This window comes from Bos taurus, chromosome 3, assembly GCF_002263795.3.
Source record: "Bos taurus isolate L1 Dominette 01449 registration number 42190680 breed Hereford chromosome 3, ARS-UCD2.0, whole genome shotgun sequence".
NCBI lineage: Eukaryota > Metazoa > Chordata > Mammalia > Artiodactyla > Bovidae > Bos > Bos taurus.
This window is the reverse complement of record NC_037330.1, coordinates 100,460,173-100,482,597: the sequence shown is the minus strand read 5'-3', so window position 1 is coordinate 100,482,597 and position 22,425 is coordinate 100,460,173. Positions and strand designations below refer to the sequence as shown.

The 22,425-nt window shown below is 39.3% G+C and overlaps 1 protein-coding gene across 5 annotated transcripts in view; it reads left to right on the top strand.

Moving 5' to 3' along the window:
* Window positions 1-22,226, top strand: part of NASP (nuclear autoantigenic sperm protein) — a 28,780-nt gene extending 6,554 nt beyond the window's left edge. For 3 of the 5 annotated variants that reach the window (XM_059883558.1, NM_001038088.3, XM_010803603.4), the window contains 14 exon segments: window positions 8,173-8,223; window positions 9,044-9,154; window positions 11,320-11,400; window positions 12,443-12,552; window positions 13,257-14,237; window positions 17,458-17,537; window positions 18,179-18,264; window positions 18,373-18,446; window positions 18,931-19,119; window positions 19,240-19,406; window positions 19,794-19,850; window positions 19,947-20,024; window positions 20,783-20,911; window positions 21,347-21,535. In XM_059883558.1, the coding sequence (XP_059739541.1) occupies window positions 8,173-8,223; window positions 9,044-9,154; window positions 11,320-11,400; window positions 12,443-12,552; window positions 13,257-14,237; window positions 17,458-17,537; window positions 18,179-18,264; window positions 18,373-18,446; window positions 18,931-19,119; window positions 19,240-19,406; window positions 19,794-19,850; window positions 19,947-20,024; window positions 20,783-20,911; window positions 21,347-21,427 (2,275 nt within the window). In that variant the 3' untranslated portion in view covers window positions 21,428-21,535. 5 annotated transcript variants of the gene reach the window in all.
* Window positions 22,227-22,425: the final 199 nt, after the last annotated feature.

The following is a 22,425-nucleotide window of genomic DNA, read 5'->3' as shown; positions in this document are numbered from 1 at the left end:
GCAGTCCAAGGGACTCTCAAGAGTCTTCTCCAACACCACAGTTCAAAAGCATCAATTTTCTCAGTTCTCTTCACAATCCAACTCTCACATCTATACATGACCACTGGAAAAAACATAGCCTTGACTAGACGGACCTTTGTTGGCAAAGTAATGTCTCTGCTTTTGAATATGCTATCTAGGTTGGACATAACTTTCCTTCCAAGGAGTAAGTGTCTTTTAATTTCATGGCTGCAGTCACCATCTGCAGTGATTTTGGAGCCCCAAAAAATAAAAGTCTGAGACTGTTTCCACTGTTTCCCCATCTATTTCCCATGAAGTGGTGGGACTGGATGCCATGATCTTTGTTTTCTGAATGTTGAGCTTTAAGCCAACTTTTTCACTGTCCACTTTCACTTTCATCAAGAGGCTTTTTAGTTCCTCTTCACTTTCTGCCATAAGGGTGGTGTCATCTGCATATTCTGAGGTTATTGATATTTCTCCTGGCAATCTTGATTCCAGCTTGTGTTTCTTCCAGTCCAGCGTTTCTCATGATGTACTCTGCATAGAAGTTAAATAAGCAGGGTGACAATATACAGCCTTGACGTACTCCCTTTCCTATTTGTAACCAGTCTGTTGTTCCATGTCTAGTTCTAACTGTTGCTTCCTGATACCAGATACTCCCTCTTTAATTTTATTTTCCTTTGATGCTGCCTCTGATTCTTCCTGTCTTTTAGTTCTTTCATTGTTAATGAGTGCTAGCATCTTTTGATTCTTAATGTGCCAAGCATTGAACTAAGCACTTCGTGAACTAAGCACTTCATGAACATTCTCATTTAATTTTCAAAACAAATCTTGTGAGATGGGTAGTGTTAATAGTTGAGAAAAGTTAGGTACTTCACATGATAAGTGGCAAAGTCACTTGTCCTTAATCCTACCCTTAGTGATTCAGAATTGGTCACTTACTTTAATAAATATTGATTAGATGCCAGGCTTTGTGCTTGGTTTTAGAATACAGTTTAGGATAAGATAGTCATGGTTTCTCAGATCTTAATCCGGATGGAGAATACAGAAAGTCAGTAGGCAGAATATAGCATGAGTTATGATTGGTGTTACGCATAGATTAGAAAATCATTTGTCTAATTGGGTAAGTTACTCTGGAAAGTAGGGTATTGACACATACCACAAGGCATTTTGTGTTTTTTGTGAGAGGATTAAATGATAATGTAATTGGTACGGCTCTATGACAGATGTTTGCTCTGAATTGGCCTATTGAATGTTACTCATTTAGGTGTTTTATAAGCACCTCAAAACCAACTCTGAGGGACTTCCCTGGTGGTCCAGTGGGTAAGACTCCACTCTCCCAATGCAGGAGGCCTGGGTTCTATCTCTGGTCAGGGAACTAGATTCCACATGCTGCAATTAAGAGTTTGCCTGCTGCAACTAAAGATCCCTCATGCTGTAACTAAGACTCAGTGCAGCCAAATAAATACATACATATTTTTTTAAAAAACCAAACCAACCAACTCTTAATAGGTACCCACAGTTCTCACTAATGAATCCTATTCTTGTACCTTATTTTGCTCGGATAGTGCTCAGTTTCCCAATCCCAGAAATAAAAATTCCAGATTCACCTTCCCACGTTTCCCAGTTTCTAAACAGTCACCAATATTTAGCAATTTGGTGTTTTGTAGAAGGGCTTAGAAATGTAAAGCTTAGAGGGCCAGATAGGAAAAAGTGATGTGGTGGTGGGGATTCAGGTGAATTCTCCCTTACAGTGTTAGGTCACTGTTCAACTTCAGTTGACTGGGGAGAATGTATGCCACAGTGGCAGATATTTTTGATATTTAAAATGTTATTTCTTTGAATAGGGCATACATTCCTGGTTCAAAATACAGAAGAGGGAGTATACAGTGAAATGTTAATTAACCCTTACTAGCGTTTTCTCCTTACAGTCCACCAGTGTTCATAATTTATTATGTATCCCTCAGTGATATCTTTTGGGCTTCCCTGGTGGCCCAGTGATAAAGAATCCGCCTGCCGATATAGGAGATGCAGGTTCAATCCCTGGGTGGGGAAGATCCCCTGGAAATGGAAATGGCAACCCACGCCAGTGTTCTTGCCTGGGAAATACATGGACGGAGAAGCCTAGCAGGCTACAGTTCATGGGGTTGCAAAGAGTTGGACACGACTTAGCGACTAAACAACAATAACAGCAATGATATCTAATCATATAAGAGCAGATTGTATGTAGTTATTCTACATTATTGTACAAATGGTAGCACACTTGATACATTTCTGACCACTTTATTAGCAATGTATCTTGGAGATGATTCCTCCTCAGGATGTAATTTCCTCATGAGGGCATAGTTTTCCTTTTTTTTTTTAAATGGCTGCATTTTATTCTATTCTGTGGCTGTCTCATAACAGGTTTCCTATTGGTGGATACTTGAATTCTATCCAGAATTTAATTATTACAAATAATGCTTTAGTGAATAACCTTGTAAACCATGGACTCATCTATAGGATAAATTCTACAGGTGGAACTGCTAGATCAAAGAGTGTTCACTTGTTATTTTTGATAGATACTGCCAAATAGACCTGCATAGAAGTTTTGTAAATTTAAACTTCTATTAGCAATATATATATTTAAACTTCTGTTAGCAGTTTGTTAGCGTGCAGTACTTATACAGCACTACATGCAGAGCCTTGCTGAGGTTGTGAGTTGAAGCCTGACCTGGAGCATGACCCTTGTGGATACCCTCACGTCTCTCCTTTTGATTCCCTGGTGGCTCAGACAGTCAAGTGTCTGCCTGCAATGCTGGATACCCGGGTTTGATCCCTGGGTCAGGAAGGGTTTGCCCCCTGGAGAAGGCAACCCACTCTAGTACTCTTGCCTGGAAAATCCCATGGATGGAGGAGCCTGGTAGGCTATGGTCCATGGGGTTGCAAAAAGTGGGAAACGTCTGAGCGACTTCACTTTTAGCAATATATGGAAACAGTTGTTTTTCTTACGTTCTTGTCTTTGAATATTTGATGGGTAAAAAAATGTTTTCTCACTGTAGTTTTGTGTTTCTCTGAAGAGTGTGAGCACGTATTCAGATGTTTGAGCTCTTTGTGTTTCATTTTCTGTGGATATGTTTATATCCTTTAATCTTTTCCTGCTGGACTTTTTTTCCTTTTGATTATAATACTCTATATATTTGGTAAGATAACCTTTTGTGAAATGAATTAGATGGAGTAGAATTTATCAATCTTCTATAATTTCTGAATTTAAAAAGGCCTTCTCCAGATGAATTACATAGTAATTCTCCCATGGTTTTCTTTAGTAATTTTTGGTTTTACAGTTTACATAACAATTTTTTAAGAGAAGCAGAAATCCAGATTTTTTGTGTGCTATCTTCATAGTTTTAAATGTAGTGGCTACCATAATTAACATTGAAAAAATAATTGTGGATAAACATGTCTGTGGCTCAGATAAGACATGAACATTAGTGTGTAATTTTTTTTCCTAACCTGGTGTTTGTTACATTGTGGTCCCCAAACCAGCAGTAGCATCACCTAGAAGGTTGTTAGAAATGCAAATTCCTGGACGTCATAGTAGATCCACTGAACCAGAACTCTAGGGTTGGGACTCAACAATCTGTTTAATTCATGTAGACTGAAGTTTGAAGAATCTCTGCTTTAATTATGCCTTTTCTTCTGACTGTACTAATATGGCCTTGATTGGTTCATGCCCTTTTTGTCTAGGCTACTAAGTAAGAATAGAAGTAAGTTTATCATTGCTGACCTGCCTCTTGAGAAACCTGTATGCAGGTCAGGAAGCAACAGTTAGAACTGGACATGGAACAACAGACTGGTTCCAAATAGGAAAAGGAGTACATCAAGGCTGTATATTGTCACCCTGCTTATTTAACTTATATTTAGAGTACATCAGGAGAACCACTGGGCTGGAGGAAGCGCAAGCTGGAATCAAGATTGCGGGGAGAAATGTCAGTAACCTCAGATAGGCAGAAGACACCACCCTTATGGCAGAAAGTGAAGAAGAACTAAAGAGCCTCTTGATTAAAGTGAAAGAGGAGAGTGAAAAAGTTGGCTTAAAGCTCAACATTCAGAAAACTAAAATCATGGCATCCGGTCCCATCACTTCATGGGAAATAGATGGGGAAACAGTGGCTGACTTTATTTTTCTGGGCTCCAGAATCACTGCAGATGGTGATTGTAGCCATGAAATTAAAAGACAGGAAGGAAAGTTATGACCAACCTAGATAGCATATTAAAAAGCAGAGACATCACTTTGCCAACAAAGGTCCGTCTAGTCAAGGCTATGGTTTTTCCAGTGATCATGTATGGATGTGAGAGTTGGACTATGAAGAAAGCTGAGCGCCGAAGAATTGAAGCTTTTGAAGTGTGGTGTTAGAGAAGACTCTTGAGAGTCCCTTGGACTGCAAGGAGATCCAACCAGTCCATCCTAAAGAAGATCAGTCCTGGGTGTTCATTGGAAGGACTGATGTTGAAGGTGAAATTCCAATATTTTGGCCACCTGATGTGAAGTGCTGACTCATTTGAAAAGACCCTGATGCTGGGAGGGATTGAGGGCAGGAGGAGAAGGGGACGACAGGATGAGATGGTTGGATGGCATCACTGACTCAATGGACGTGGGTTTGGGTAAACTCTGGGAGTTGGTGATGGACAGGGAGGCCTGGTGTGCTGCGGTTCATGGGGTGGCAGAGAGTCGGACATGACTGAGCAACTGAACTGATACCCATTTTTTTCTAATTTTATCCACTTCAAACTTTTGTACCACAGGATATATAAGAAGTAAATTTGATGATATTATGCATTCAGTGCCTCAGCTTGATAAAAATTTAAAGACTTAGGTTGGCATCAAAACTAAATGATCTGTTTCTAGTCTTGTTCCTAGGAAGTGGGGACATGGAAAGTAGGGTGAAGGACAGTTACAAAGGTAAAGTTCAGGAAATTCCCTGGCGGTTTAGTGGTTAGGACTCCACACTTTGACTGCCATGGTCCCTGCTCTAGGAACTAAAGTCCTACAAGCTATGCTGTGCAGCCCGGTCCCTGCCTCCCCGCTGCCAAAGATGTAAGCATAAAAACTGAGAGTAAACATTTGGAAATGAAGAAATTTGACATTACTCTGACATTTCTGTTTTATATTAAAAAACCCATCTCCTGCATATTGAAATTGAAAGTCCGGTCCTTTAGTCACAGGTAATTTGAGAAACTCTGTGCTAGAATTAGAATAATCCATTAGTGAAGGAAGCTATTTGAAGGTAACTAGCTATGACAGAGGCTTCCCCTGGTGGCTCATGGTAAAGAATTCCCCTGTCAATGCAGATTCAATTCCTGGATCTTGAAGATCCCCTGGAGAAGGAAATGGCAACCCTCTCCAGTATTCTTGCCTGGGAAATTCCATGGACAGAGGCACCTGGCAGGCTACAGTCCATGAGGTCACAAAAGAGTCTGACACGACAACTGAACAACAGCAAGCTGTGACAGGAAGTATTTGTAGATAAGGATCCTGGGCCATTCCAGGGTTCTGGTCAGATCATTTGCTGCTTACTGTGCAGCTGAACACATTAGCTTTTAAATTGTGCTTTTTTCCTGTCAGTATGAAGTCTGCTTATTTTCAACCCCATTTCCCTGCCCACCTCCCCTCTCCAGGACTTTTCATCAAACTCGTTAACCAATATAATGTTTAGGAGTTTCTAAGAAAGATACTGGATCCTGCTGAAAGTAATTGACAACTTTTCCTCTCTAAAGCATTTTCTAAGACTCAGATTCCAATATAGTTAGCCCCTGCTTGTCATTTAATCTCTTCTGCTTTTTCCAAATTGTCCTCTCTGCTTTTTTTTCGGTGGGGGGGACGCAGGTTGGCATTGGCGCCTGTGGCTTGTGGGATTTTAGTTCTCTCACTTGGGCCATTGGCAGTGATGGGGCGAATCCTAACCGCTGGACAGCCAGGGAATTTACCTGTGTCCTCTGCTTTAACTTTTGCTGGAGGTTGATTCTGATGCTTAGCATACAGTGAAAGTGAAAGTGAAGTTGCTCAGTCGTGTCCGACTCTTTGCAACCCCATGGACTGTAGCCTATCAGGATCCTCCGTCCATGGGATTTTCCAGGCAAGAGTGCTGGAGTGGATTGCCATTTCCTTCTCCAGGGGATCTTCCCAACCCAGGAATCGAACCCGGGTCTCCCGCATTGCAGGCAGATGCTTTACCGTCTTAGCCACCAGGGAAGTCACATCTAGCATACAGTAGATACTAATAAAATGTCTATTGAATTTGATTTTTGAGTTAATATATTTATTGAGTAAGCTATTTTTTAGTTGTTCATTTGTTTTGTCCATATTGTGTATATAAATTTGGTATGCTAAATAAGAAAGTCCAAGTATGAAAAATTAATTGACTCAGTTCTGTTTGTGTGTATATTTTAACCTTTGGAGGAGTTAAAAACACAACTTCCTGTGTTCTCCCATGCTCCTAGCTTTCTTGCTGCATGTACTTCAGTTCTCATGTATGGCTTCTGAGGTGTTTAGTAGTAAAGTTTTCTATGTTCCCACTGTTCTTTTTCTCCATTTCATCACAGCTAACAGCATTCTCTGCTCTCATTTGAGATGTAACGGTCCTTGGTTTAAACTGGTGTGCTTTGGAGGCACAGTTAAAGATGATATATATCCTTAACTGAATATTTCCTTTGGGATATAGGTGAAAACTGATGATAGACTAGGTAACAAAGGCAAGGATTTAAGTTCATACCAAGTGAATGGTGTCAGTGTATAGCATTCCTAAGTAATAACTTAAGTCAACTCTTTTCTTGAAACCTACCTAAGGTTTAACTGTATGGTAAAAAAAGGGTAAATTCTTCGTTCCCTTTATTTATCAATTTTCAATCATTTTCTGAAGATGACTAATGAGGTTTTTTTTTTTGTTTATATTATTGAGAACTCACGGATTTAAACATATTTGGAGTTTTCCAGTCAATTGCAGCTATAATCTTTTTTAAAATGTTTAAAATTTTATATTGCAGTATAGTTGATTAACAGTGTGTTAGTTTCAGGTGTACAGCAAAGTGATTCAGTTATACATATACATGTATCTACTCTTTTTCGAGTTTTTTTCCCACTTAGGTTATTATAAAATACTGAGCATATTTCCCTGTACTACACAGTAGGTCCTTTTTGGTTATTCAGTTATTATCTGCATGTGTGTTTTATATTTATTTATTTGGCTGCTTTGGGTCTTAGTTGCACCACGTGGGCTCTTAGATCATCATTGCGGTGTGAGGGATCTTTCAGTTGTGGCTTGTGAACTCTTAGTTGGGACATTCGGGATCTAGTTCCCTGACCAGGGATCGAACCCAGGCCCCTTTTTGGGAGCTTGGAGTCTTACCCACTGGGCCACTGGGGAAGTCCTTATTATCTTTGTTGATGTTCACATTGTCCCTTCTTTTGGCCAGTGAGATTTTATTGAGGTTGGCTCCTAAGTGTGCTTTTGTAATATTATTGTAAATACAAGACATCAAATTTATAGAGAAGTTGAAAAAGTACAAAGAACTCTTCTTGCTTTACCCTGGATTCCCCACCTTTCCTTTTAGCATGACCATTAGTAGATATGATCCTAAATAATGCTAGATAGAGTTTTGTTGCCTTCTGTCATGATATTGCCCCAGATTCACCTATGTACTTCTCCAACACTGTTTTAGATCAGTTATTTCTCAGAGGATTCTTGGTTCCTTTTAGTGGGAAATGAATTTTCAGGAGCACAGTCTAGGTTCTAGGGGCTGCTGAGTTGGTCATTTCTAGACTTTTTCAGTAAACACAACTATGAAATATTTTAAAGATATTTATTAGTACTTTTCCCCCCGAAAATGAATGTTCTGGGAAACTTTGCTTTTTCCTTTTTTTAAAAAACAAACTTATTTTTAGTGAGCAGTAAACTCAAATCTAGGATGTAACTGTCTTGTTCATTATATCAATAGTATCAGGTAGCAAATAAGCATTCAACAGTTACTTGAATGAATAAGTGTTAAATTTGATAATGTAAATAAATGTTATGTAAGATCTGAATATATTGGACATTTAATAAATAGCTCTTTTTATGACTTTATGTTTTTAAATTTCTAGTCTTAAAATAGCCTTTCATTTTTTCTTTTTCCCCCCTTAATTTTTCTTTACAGAATTGAAGAAGATGCCCCTGCTCCTTCTACTTCTGCAGATAAAGTGGAGAGGTATGATTATTTACAGTGGTGTGATTTGATTTATATCTAGAACATAGACATAAGAGCTGTGTAACTTGAGGACAGTTTGTTTTATCATCTTTAATAGGTAACGAGTGAGAGTGAATAAGTGTTAAAGTATTTGTAAATTAAAAGTATGGAGTCCTAATAAATTTATTTTCAGTCCTTCACTAAATGATTTTATAATCTGTGACAAAATGTGAAGTATGAATGCACTTCTGCCTACTAAAGTAAGATGATTGTCTTTAGCAAAAGCACTTGTGTGGCCATTTGAATTAAGAATCAGATTTTTCTTTGTGGACATGGGGACAGGGGAGGAGAGGGTGAGATGTATGGAAAGAGTAACATGGAAACTTACATTACCATGTGTAAAATAGATAGCCAACGGGAATTTGCTGTATGGCTAAGGAAACTCAAACAGGCTCTGTATCAACCTAGAGGGGTGGGATGGGAAGGGAGATGGGAGGGAGGTTCAAAAGGGAGGGGATATATGTATACCTGATTTATGATGAGGTTTGACAGAAAAACAGCAAGATTCTGTAAAGCAATTATCCTTCAATGAAAAATAAATAAATTAAAAAAAATTAAAATTTTCATGGAATTCTGGATTTGAAAGGATGACCAACAGACAAACTGATTACGCAGACTTTGTAGTGAGCTTTTGTAGTGATAGATCGTGGGTTAGCTCAGCCTTGCCAGAGCAGTTGAGAGGTCTAAGGAAATAAAATACTACAGTTTAAATGTAGCAGGTATTCAAAAAATGTTGATTTTAAAAGTATATGACACCTGAAAAGAAATCTTTTTCTTGCAGTCTGGATGTGGATAGTGAAGCTAAGAAACTCTTGGGATTAGGACAGAAACATCTGGTAATGGGTGATATTCCTGCAGCTGTCAATGCCTTCCAGGAAGCAGCTAGTCTTTTGTAAGTACTGTATTACATTCCTAATAAACTTGAGTCATAAAAAGTTGTTTAATGGGAAAAAGAATGAAAAGCAAGAGTTTAAAAAGATTTATTTTCATGTATGAGTTTATTCCTATAACTATAAAACTCACGTATAACTGAGCGGTTTTAGCCTTTGATTTTCCTGAGTTAATGAAATTTGTTTTCTGTTGATCACTAACTAATTTGTCCCAGTTCTGGGACTTGTTCCAATTTTAACAGTGGAAGTGTTTTTTTGTTGTTGTTGTTGTTTTTTAACTTTTTATTTGAAGTGGAGTTGATTTACAATGTTATATTAATTTCTGCTGTATATCAGAGTGACTCAGTTATATGCATATATACTTTTTTTTTATTCTTTTCCCTTAAGTATATATCCCAGGGTACTGAATACACCTGTATAGTAGGGCTGTGTTTACTCTAATGCTTGAAGTTCTATATCCAGGGGAAGTCCGTAATCCCAAGCAAGGCATGGTTAGTCACCCTCTCGCTAATGCTGTTATTAGCACAGCATTTTTCATAGATTCTTAGCACCTTTGTTATCTGTACAATTTCTTGAATATTGATAGTTGACCACCAGGTGGCCATGTGTATCTGTATCTTGGGGGAATGGGTTAGTCTTAGTGCTTCAGGAGTGATTTAGTTTAGCCAAAGACTTTAATGTACTTTATACACTGAGAGAAAGTGTCTTTTAAGTGGTAGCCTTTCAGCCTGTGACTTGTTTTCTCAAAAATACCATTACCAATAGCAGTTGAAGTCAGTCATGCATGCTCATTAGTTGATGACATTATATTTAGTGGAATTGAAGAAATCTTGCTTATGAAAGAGATGCTTATAATAAAGCTGGGTTTCAGGTTTGAGGCTCACTGATTAAGTCTTTGGCTTCTTCATTCCTTTTATTCAGTCAGTCAGGGTTATATTAGTGTATTTTTTTCCTAACCCTTACTCCCTCTAGAACAGAATCTTATTCCTGGATGCCTGTTGATTGTTGTTGATTTATTGGCCTCTGGCCTCTCTGTCGTCATCTGGGCCTGAGGAGCTGAGGTTCTGGTATTCAGTGTTGTGCTGAGAGTAGGACCCAGGTTTCATCTGATGCTAAGTAATTAGGTGTTTTTATATAAAAATCTTACATTGTAAAATGTTAAAATCTAAGTTTTTAATATTGAGCACATAGAAACACACTTCTTAGCTTTTTCCTTCCAGATTCCTGAAAAGTTTAGTTTTCTCACTGTCCTGTCATTAAGGGTATTTGAGTAGAATTTGAGATGCATTCTTCTAATATAACAGACTTCCCTTAAACATGACCTTCATCATTATAGCTTTTATGCTTAGTTGCTCTGGTTACTCTTACTAGACTCTTAGACTATTAGTTGACTTTACCTAGCATGATTTCTGCAGATCCTTTACCCCATAAAAGCTAGTCTCTTTACTCCACATAAAGTACTTCCTCCTTCCCATTTATCATACTTGTGATTTTTCCTCTGCTTCTTCCATGTTTATAGGTATTAATAGCTAAACTTGGTATATATATTGCTATCTATTTCTAAGCATTATTTTGAATGATTTTATATACATTAACTTAATTAGTTCTTGCAGTAGACCTAAGCGGTTCTTAACATTTCCATTTTATAAATGCGAAAACTAAGGCATTGTGAGATTAAGTTAACTACTAAAGTTTAAAGTTAGAGGCAGGATTTGAATCTAGGCAAGAACATTAACTCTTTATCATGATGCCTGTACATGGACTTGATTCATGCTTTAGTCCCAGCCAAAGGCCATCTAACTCCTAACAATATTCTGGCTTATATTGACCCCTATCTTTTATCAGGAGAAATACCTATTAATAGCTTGCATCTTAGATTATATATTTTAATTGTAGGAAATAGATGTCTTTTTAGAATATATATTCTAATTATATAATGTATATTATATATCTAAATACATAATTATGATATATACTATATAGATGAAGAACTGGCAACATTAACTTATTCATTGTTTCTTAAAGTCCCTTGAACCTTGAGTTCAAGAGGAGGGGAGAGTATTGGTTTCCTAGAAGGATGTGTTACAGAAGAAACGTCATTTTATGGCTAAAGAACTAGAAAAAATAGAAGTTTAATTCAGATCCTAGCTGTTTATTCTCTTTTTAGAGGTAAGAAGTATGGAGAGACAGCTAATGAATGTGGAGAAGCCTTCTTTTTTTATGGGAAATCGCTTTTGGAGTTGGCAAGGTATGTCTTTCAAGCTAAGTTTAAAGTAAGATGTTTGTATCATAATGATTTATTTAAAAACTTTTAAGTTTCTTTGTTAAGATTATTTATTGGCCTTAAGATTTCACAGGAACTGAGTGAGACTGGTTTTACTCAGGGGGTTTAGAAAGGAGGATGAAAAATTGATGGGTTGTTTTTGCTTCTCTTTTTCTTTTTTTGCTTGTGCTGCACAGTGTGTGGGATCTTAGTTCCCTGACCAGAGATTGAACCTTCACCCTTAGCAGTGGAAAGTGTGGAGTTTTAACCACTGAACCTCCAGGGAATTCCCTTGATGGGAATTTTGAAAGGCACTTAAAAGAGTAAAGTTATACTTAAGTTTTGACTTTTGCAGTTATTAGAAGCAGAGATCTTTCCATTAGTGAATAGTCATTAACTTACCAAGTCTAGTTTAGAGAGGGAACCTTTAAAAACACTCTCAGCTAGCCCAGAACAATATCCATAACAAGGATGGACGGAAGGACAATTTGGAAACACTTGGCATGTGAAAATATCTTAAGATAAAAAACAGAAGAATCATCTCTGGATAAGGAGTTGGAAAGTTGTTATGATATTCCACCAGAATTTATTAAGCAGAATAAAATACATTGAGGGTACACAGAGTAGCAAATAATCTGTAATCTATTTACTCTCTCACTTTTGCTAAGCTTTCTAATTTTGTAGAGCAGTCTAAGGATTTGTCATGAAAATCTTGCCAGAATGTTTTTGGCCATCTAGAGACATATAGGTGGATGAGAAGTTTGGGAAACATGGCCCTTTTGATAAGGGTTATCAGTGCTTTTTAAGATGGCTGGATAAAGGGTATGTTCATTTTCTTCAGTGCTCTTAAAACCATAGTTTATATTCATTTTGACCATTGCTTTTCTTTCATGAGTGCTTATAGTTTATATTCCCTGTACTTACTTACTCTTCTGTTGCTTTTATAATACAGGGCTAAGTTTCTTTCTTAAAAAGACTTAGGTTCTAGCCATCATACCTTTAGTACTTTCTCCTTTTGTTCTGCTAGAATGGAGAATGGTGTGTTGGGAAATGCCCTGGAAGGTGTGCATGTGGAAGAGGAGGAAGGAGAAAAAACAGAAGAAGAATCTCTGGTAGAAAATAATGATAACATAGATGGTATGTGGAGTTGCATGTGACATTCAAGAGATGCGACATATATTTCTTATATACAAGCGATGGAAATAGGGCTCTCCTTATTTTGAATAGTCTCTCTTGGGGCTACACCTGCATCTGGTGGAGACTGCGGGGGAGGTCTCAGTGAAACTGATGATAGACTTTTTTAAGGGGATAACTTAATTTCCTAAATAAATCTGGTTATTTAAATTGATATTCTAAGTATTAAAATAACCTAAAATATTTTTCTGATGTAAATTTTTAAAAGTCTTTGCAGCTCAGTTATTTTAATGGCTGGGCTTTTGGGGCCCTTTTACATTTTTTGGTTCTAAGAAAATTAAATGTTAATTTCTAATCTGGGTTTTGCTGCTAGAGTTTTACATATCAGATCTATTTTATATATATATACATATATAGTGTTGAGAGGAGAATGTAAAGCTTGGCATCTCTTAGCTAACTGATAATTAGAATGCTCAAGTAAAATAATACCTAATTTAAGGAGCTTGGGTTTCTTTTGCAGTAAATTGCTCTGCTAGTTGGGATTTTTCCTTTGCTTTTCTCAAAGGGGCAGGTAATTTGTAGGCCATCTGCTAAAACATAAGCCAGGCTGTTTGAGGGTTTAAAGGGAATGTATTTTTAGTTTCCATTTATGCCTTTATCATTAAATTCGAAGACATGTTTATGCTTCATGTTCTTTAACCATGTAGAGGAAGCAAGGGAAGAGTTGAGAGAACAGGTTTATGACGCCATGGGAGAAAAAGAAGCCCAAAAAACAGAAGACAAGTCTCTGGTAAAGCCTGAAATGGATAAAGAACAGGAAACTGAAATGGAGAAGGGTGGAAGAGAAGATATGGATATCGGTGAGCCTGCAGAGGAACTACAGGAGAAAGTTAAATCAGCTCCAGATCAGTTAACTGAAACCACTGAAGAAGGAAAAGGAGCAGCGGCACCAGAAGGATTGAGTGAAGCTGAAGTCACTTCTAAGAAGCCAGATCAGGAAATACCGGGTGCTGAGGAAGGAAAATCAGTTTCTGAAACTGACGTCCAAGAAGAGTGCAGAGAAAAAGGGGGTCAGGGAGAAGTAATTGTGAGCATAGAGGAGAAACCAAAAGAAGCTTCAAAAGAACAACCTGTTGTGACTCTAGAAAAGCAGGGCACTCCAGTGGAGATAGAAGCAGTCAAGCCAGTGGATATGGGTGGGGATGAGCCAAAGGAGCAGGTAGCTGCCTCTGAAAGTGAACGAGGAAAGGCTATTCTTGAGCAGTTGGTAGGACAAGAATTGCCTTCTGCCGAAGAGTCACCGGAGGTGACAACACAGGCTGCAGATGCCTCAGCTGCAGAAGCCGGATCAGAAGTCTCTGAGAAGCCTGGAGGGCAGGACACTGTTCTCCCTCAGGATGGTGCAGTCAATGGACTGTCAGCTGCAGGGGATCACGCCTCCACTAAACCACAGACTAATGCAGAAGGACTGATAGGAACAAAAGATGGCTCAGCACTAGAGAAGGTCAGGGCAGAGTTGGTTCCTAGCCAGGAGACTAAGCTGTCTGTAGAAGAGTCTGAGGCAGCCGGAGATGGGGTGGAGACTGAGGTGGCCCAGGGGGCTACTGAGCAATCCCCTGAAGACAAAGTTAAGATAGCTGCTAATGAAGAAGCACAAGACAAAGAAGAACAGATGAAAGAGGGTGAAGGTAACCGGGACATACAAGAGCTACAGTGGGTGGAGTACATTCTGGATTTGACTCACTAATCATGGGTAAAAGTCAGCCTTCCATTCAGAATTTTCCGTCTGCCTTTGGATTAGGAAAGGGCTAAATGAAAATGGGAGTGGTTTAAGAAGGTGGTGATAAGTTGAGCAAGTTAAAAGCAAGTCTTCTTTAGTTGGCTTATAGACTAACGCTTTTACTAATTGCAAAATAGGCCTTTCTGAGATTTGGCTAGCTATCAGTAACTTGTTGCACTCACTAGCCAACAAAGGTGGGTGGTGGGGTGGAGAAGGTAGGGAAATAGTGCGCTAGGCTGGCAGAGAATGCTGAATGGATGTTCACTTGCATGCCTCTGGATTTTTAAATTTACTGTTCACATGGTTCCTTTTTTTCTGCTTTAGGAAGCAGGATTAAAGCAGTAGAATCCACTGAATTGATGCACTTAAGCAGGCATGCCATTTAAGTGAAGGCAGTTTACCCTTGAATGTTTTATCACCAGAGTGAAAGAATTCTGGTAATCTTTACTTTCAGTCTTCAGGAAGTGTTTAGAGGCTTATTCACATTAGTTAAATTAGCCCCCTCCAAAAGATAATTGAAAACTGTGAAGTACTCTTGCAGCTTTCCCTCCTCATTTCATGCTTGCTTTGGCTGCTAAACTGACTTTTTTGTTACTTAGAATGTTATGAAGTGTGAATGCTTTGTATTGTATCATTGGTCTAATTATGATTCCATTTCATCAAGATGTATAAGCCTCTAATTAGCAACTACATAATTGGCACGTCTGACTTGAGTTGTACTATCATTTGAGGATTCTGCTGTGTCTGTAAGATTGATCTAACGGTATTAATAACCACAGGTATAGTCCAATTAATCGTTAATACTTACATATATATACACACACACACATATTATGTAATTGACTGCTTTGAGTTTTCTTACGTTTGAGATGTTCAAAGACCCATTATCAATATCTTTAGCTAATTCTGGTTAACTTCCTTCTACCTGTGTGCAAGTCCTTGTACTCCAGCCAGCACAAGCATGGTAACCAGAAGTGAATTGGCTAAATGGTAGCACCACTGGGCTGCTCATTGGGCTTGAGGAGAGTGTATGGAAAAAGCACAGAACTGAACTCAGTTTAAAAAAAAACCTCTCATGTCTTAATCTTTAGAGTTTCTCACATACATTAAACTTTACTTTTGATTCCAAAATACAGTACTGTGTAGTAGGTAGTATCACTCCAGTTATAGTGATGAGGAAATGGAGGGTTAGAGGTTACGTGACTTGTTTGGGATCAAACAGTAAATCATAGGACCAGAATATGACCCTAGGTCTGATGTGAATGTGTTCTTCCGAGAATACCTCACACTGAGGAAGTCAACTTTAATCCCTTCCTTTAACCCACTTCTTGTCAGAAATGTATGTGGTAGCACTAGCCTGCAGAAATCTTGGAAGAGGTTTTCTCTTAAAACCCTGTGAAGAGGTATTTAAGAGTCATTGTGCTGCTTTGCACAGCTCTCTTGCCACCTTGTTTTGAAGATGCTCTAAGATGAGAGAAGTGGTGTCTCTAAAACGTTGTTTCCCTTTCTCTGAAGGATGACTTACGACAAACAAGATTCCATTTTCAAAGAAACTTAGAAAATAAACAGATCTCTTAACTGAGGCCTTCAGTGCATTTCTGTTAATACCTGGGCACAGATTACCAGGTTGAAAAATAGTGGCTTTCTCATTAACTTAGCTCTTCTCCACCATTCCATGAAGGTAATGCAGATTCCTCAAGAGAAACAAGTGTTTTTCTCAGACCATTATAAGAATTTTAATTTAAAAATTTGATGTAAAACTCCAAATATCTAGACATTTTATGCCAAAATAGATGCCACTTTCTAGCATGCTGGTATGAGTTGAACAGATACCAGATAAATAAGAATATAGAACAGCAACATTTTGCCAAATTTTCCTGCACATTGGGAAGATAAGGTGTTTGGTTTTTTAAATATTGTGAGAAATACATCCGATCTGCTTCACCTGTCATGTGTTCTAGTGGAGGATGGGCTTCATCCTCAAAGTCAATAAGACCACCCATCTAGCCTAACATTAGGGAGCTAAGTATACAAACCACTTTGAAATTTGGGCACTGAAAGCTACTGGTATGTGGTGGTGAGTACTTGTATTTCAGAAGCACCAAATTACATGGTCAACAGGAGAAAAGGGAGGTACCTGATAAAACAGTGTTTGCTATAGAGGTTAATTACAATTAACTTGTAACTTTAACTGGTTCTTAGGACTTTAGTTTGTCCTAATTTATATGACTTTTCTTTGCCTATTTCCATCCTAAAGAAATATTGGTAGACAGATAAAAGTTCTTTAACCTGACTTCATGGCCCTAATGCCTAATTTTCAGTTAGGAGACAGTATTTGAGCTCTTCTGATGGTGTTAAATGCTTAATGAAAGATGGCAGAAATAGGCACATTATACCCATTTTATGAATTGTTTGAACCCAAGTGTGTAGAGCTGTTTATCAGCAGCCTGTCCTCGCAGGCAGTTAACTTGTATTTGTCAGTATGATGAAATGTGGTGTTGGTATGGCTGCAGACTTTAACATGATACTGGAAAGTCAAATAACATACTGCTCACTCAAATTCTGTGCATGCTGGAGCTGGCTGGAGTGCGGCATGCTCATTGGTGAGGAATGGTGAGGGCTGTGCTTCTTTCCACGGCTGTATTGTGGGAAAGCATCTTCTTGAGCATCCTTGCTTCAAATGGACTGAAGTAATTTAACTTTTGGTATTTTCTTGGCCTTATTAGTATTAACTGACAGTTGGCTTAAAGAACCCAGGAATACTGGCTGAGGCCTCCAACTGACTCTGAGTAGATGGGAGTTTCTAGCCAGTGCATCAAAGTCAGTAGTTAATTTCTTTTGATCTGAACTGTGCAGGTTGACTTTTAGAAGAGAAACACAGCCTGTTGGTCATTGAAGGTCTGAATTATTTAAGATTATGCTAAGTCTGGATTAGACTCGAGTTAGACTGTTAACCACTGACTTTATTATTTATATCCAGTTCAAATGTTACCCGATTTGGCTTGAATCTGGCCTGTCCTACCCCAGAATATAGGTCATTTGACATGTTTATTGGAATCTCTGACTTGTCCTGTCATCTTTGTCTGTTATGTTTAGTATTCTCAATACTGAAGAATTTTTGCTTGCAGAAACCGAGGGCTCAGAAGAGGAGGATAAAGAAAATGACAAGGCTGAAGAAACACTAAATGATTCAGCTCTTGAAAACAAGGTGAATTCTTATTTGCCGAGTATTATCTCCTTTCTTATTGTAGGACTGTGGTTTACTAGTGTAGGCATAATTATTATAGATAGTCATTTCTTGGTTAGGGTTTGGGGACCCTTTATTCATGCTGAGAATAGGCAGATCCATTTGATCCTAGCAGTCCTGTCAATTAGGACAGGACCCAACATATCATTGCTAACTGTCACTGATGCTGAAGCTCCAGTACTTTGGCCACCTGATACGAAGAGCCTACTCATCAGAAAAGACCCAAATGCTGGGAAAGGTTGAGGACAGGAGGAGAAGGGGGCAACAGAGGATGAGATGGTTGAATAGCATCACGAACTCGATGGACATGAGTTTGAGCAAACTCTGGGAGATGGTGTAGGCTAGAGAAACCTGGCTTGAAGTCCATGGGGTCGTATAGAGTCGGACATGACTTAGTGACTGAGCAACAACTGACATAAGGTGATACAGGGTAGACTTTGTAGGGGTCCATTGTGTAGGTTTAGAGAGAAAATTCTGAATTTTGAATCCTCTACCAGTTCTGCTCCTTCACCTCAGCCATACTAAATTACACATTTTGATTTGTAATCAAAGATGCCTGTCTTGTACTTCTGCCTAACACCAATGATTTGGATATACTTTAGTCCCTTCAAGAAAATGAAGAGGAGGAGATTGGGAACCTAGAACTTGCCTGGGATATGCTGGATTTAGCAAAGATCATTTTTAAAAGGTAAAACTCTTGGTGCTTTTAGCCTTAGGCTGGGAGTTTGGGGGTTGAAAACAAAGCAGTTAGGCTTGGTCAGATGTTATTAGGGTTTCTAACTATCTTTCCTTTTAGGCAAGACACGAAGGAGGCTCAGCTTTATGCTGCACAGGCACATCTTAAACTTGGAGAAGTTAGTGTTGAATCTGGTAATACATTTTCTGTTTTACTCTCTAACACACTGTTTCCCCGCCCCGTGCCTGAACCTTCTAATTCCTTAAAATCCAGCTCAGTTGATCATAAATTGTGGGCAGTTAGTTTTGAATGGACAGTAGGTGTTTGGGGTTCGTTATGGTTCCTAGAACAATGAATAGTCTTTTAAATGATACTGTAAATGAAAGTCTCTTGGTAGGTTTTTTTTTTCTTTTGGCTGAACTGTGCAGCATGCGGGATCTTAGTTCCCTGATAGGGGTGAACCCATGGCCCCTTTGCATTGGGAGTGCAGAGTCCTAATCACTGGCTCGCCAGGGAACTCCCTCCCAGTGGCTTTTTTAAGTTGTTCAAGGGTCCTGGAGATACTACAAAGAAAAGTGAAATATATATAACATGGGAAAACATTTCTGCAGAATTTCTGGAATTTTAGAAGTTCTGTATATTAAATGTACATTTGCTTGCTATTTTTCTCTTCAATAGAGAATTACCTCCAAGCTGTGGAGGAGTTCCAGGCTTGCCTAAACCTGCAGGAACAGTATTTGGAAGCCCATGATCGGCTCCTTGCAGAGACTCACTACCAGCTGGGCTTGGCCTATGGGTACAACTCTCAGTATGATGAAGCAGTAGCACAGTTCAGCAAATCTATTGAAGTCATTGAGAAGAGAATGGGTGAGTATGCATCGTCTGTTTCCACAAGAATTATGATGGATCCAGTATCGACAGGTTTTTTTTAAAGGTTCCTTTTGTGTTATCTATTACTTACTGCTCACTTCAGCCTTTTCTTTCTAGCTGTACTAAATGAGCAGATGAAGGAGGCTGAAGGATCACCTACTGAATATGAGAAAGAAATTGAGGAGCTGAAGGAGCTGCTCCCTGAAATTAGAGAGAAGATAGAAGATGCAAAGGAGTCCCAGCGTAGTGGGAATGTAGCTGAACTGGCTCTGAAAGCAACTCTGGTTCGTTTGGTTTCCTTGTAGAGTTTTGATAGTCACACATTTGATATTTTTGAAGGCCTTTTATCATGGTACTAGTGTTCCATTTGCTAGGAATCTTCCTCACGACTTGGTTTCCAGGGATTTGGATGTCAGAGGGAATGTGAGAAGTCTTATACGATTTCCTCTCAAATAGTAAATACAATGCTCAAGACAGTATGCTCTGGAGCCAGACTGTGGGTTTGAATTCTTTCTCAGCTATTTACTGTGTGACCATGGGTCTGAGTAGAGAGGGTGGGTGATGTTGCTACCATGTGGAGGCCACTAGTGTTTGAAGTCATCAGTTGCTTGTAGGTAGGTGACCTGGTGGGTTCTATCCTGGGACCCACTTGGGTTTGTCATTTCTCACAGGTGGAGAGCTCTACTTCAGGTTTCACTCCTAGTGGAGGAAGCTCTTCAGTTTCCATGGTGGGTATTCAGGTGATTTTTGTCAATTAATATTAGGCTTCAGTGTATATTTCATATACAGCAGTACATTGGTAACAAAGGTTTCTTTTTTGCCAGATTGCAAGTAGAAAGCCAACAGATGGTGCTTCCTCATCAAATTGTGTTACTGATATTTCCCACCTTGTCAGAAAGAAGGTAAATCTATATATGGTCATTTCTTTTCTATATTCTCCCTACTCTGCATTTCCCTCCCTCCAAATGATACATGAGAATTACCTTTCACATAAACATCCCTAATGCTTGGTGCAATAAGATGGCTGTTTTGGGACTCCCCTGGTGGTTCAGTGGCTGAGACTCCAAGCTTAACGTTGTTGGGGGCCCGAGTTTGATCCCTGGTCAGGGAACTGGATCCCATATGCCACAACTAAAGGTCAAAGATCCTGAGAGCCACAGCTAGGACCTAGTGCAGCCAAAAGAAATACATATGTCTTCTAGCAACACTCTCCTGGTCTATTTTAGCCCAAGGGCTATTAGGAAAGCTGATGAGGAGGTCTGGTCAGATCATCCCATCTTAGGAAGCTGGCAGGTTTACAGTAGTCATTCAGCAGCAGACCTCCTTAAACTTAAGCCTCCACTCTTATTTTGCTTCCTGACTCAACTTCAGATTTATGGGTTGGTCACTGTTGTCTGTTCCTCATCCCTATCCTCTCTCTCCATCCTTGGAGAGGCTGAACTGGTATGTTTAGGCATACCAGTCTATTCTCCAGAGGACAGGCTGTGGCTCGGGAGACCCTTAGAGCTGTGAATCCTGGTGTTCATGATCTTTGCACCATAGGGAAGAGGCATGTGTTACAAAATTTTTTTTTTTTTTTTTACAAAATTGTTTTATAATTGTCCTTTTAAAAACAGTAAGCACATTTGTGAAGCTTTCACAATTAATTATATCTTTATAGAGGAAACCAGAGGAAGAGAGCCCCCGGAAAGATGATGCAAAGAAAGCCAAACAAGAGCCAGAGGTGAATGGAGGCAGTGGGGACACTATTTCCACTGGAACCGAAGTTGCTGAAAACATGGAGGAGGAGGTGGGCAGTTAAGCAGGGTTTGGACTCTTGCCTCATTTCCCTTGTTCTCAGGGCCTGGGGAAGCCAATGCATGTTCCCCAACTTGATCCTCTTTGGATTATTTGATTACTTTCATAAAAACAATGAGGTTGTACAGGAAACAGTTTGGTTATGAAATGTAAGATGTCTCATTGTCAAATATATACCACAGGTCCCCCTCTAATGAATGTGGGAGAAGACACGTGATTCGGTCACTTTTGCTTGCTCCTCTTTCTATCAGCCTTATTACAGAGAAGTTAGGAAATGGGTGTATACTTGTGATCCCTTTTAGTGTAGAGAGCAAAGCAGAATTTAAGGGACCTGTGTTGTTCCTCTGACTGAGGCCGACTCAGTTGTGTAAGAAAGAATGGCTTAAAGTAGGCTCACTTATGCCCAGGCTCCCTGTTTATCTTCCAGGCCGAGAATAAAGCTGAAAGCCGGGCAGCAGTGGAGGGGACAGTGGAGGCCGGAGCTACAGTTGAAAGCACTGCATGTTAAGAGAGGGAGCAGAGCCTGCCTCCCAGTGGAAAGTGTTTTTGTATATAATGTATTTTTTCACTTTTTGGGGATTCTTTTTGTATAACTTCAATAAAGATTGTAAGCAAAGGTTGAGGCTTTGATGATTTTTTTTTTCCCTTAAATATTGGCTTAATCTGTGCCCCTTGGAGCACTCTGGGTTTTATACAGTGGCCAAAGGTTTTTGTGTTTTTTTCCTCCTCTGTATTGATCTCTGTTGGAAGTTCTAATCCAGATTCCTGTCTAATGTGGAGGTGATGAAATCAAGCGTGACCGCAGGCCCTTATCTTCCAGTGGTGCTGTCTTTTCCATTATAAATACTCTGAACCTGGGCTGTCTTGCAAATTGAGTGGTGCTCTCCCTGGACAAGGGGCTACAAAACAAGACTTAGTTAAGATCTTGTTCTTTGGTGCTGATACTGTTTGATGGACTTTGTGAGCTAATAACAGCTATGCCAGGCCTTGGGGCACCTTGGTATCCACCTGGTGTCCAATTAGGGCCATAATCCTGTCCTGGAAAAAACTGACGAAAATTTGGGGCAAGGGAGCGGGCAGGGGGAGTGATCCTTGAGGAATACTGTTGTGCTAACTATATAAAATTGAGCTTGCAAGTGGCTGAGGGACTGACTGGACACTTTGGATGTGGTTGGAAGAATCTGTGGGGAGAACTGGCTGGTTGAGTTACATTGTTATATTTGAACCTTTATGTACAGAAAATATCAACAGTTGAAATTGTTACCTGTCCACAGTTTTGACTTATTAAATAAAGATGTTAAAATGCCTCTGGACTTGTGTTTAAAGAGTGCGGATCCTGAGCTGCCTGGAGCATTTCAGTGGGATGTGGGGTTGAAAGGTGGAAACTGGCTCAGCAATTCTGGCTGCCCAGTCCGAGGGTGCTGGTGTTTAGGCCACTGGTGCTAAAGCCGTCCCATTGGGCCCTTGCTGATGTCCAGGGTGCAGAGCCAGTGTAAGATCTGTGAC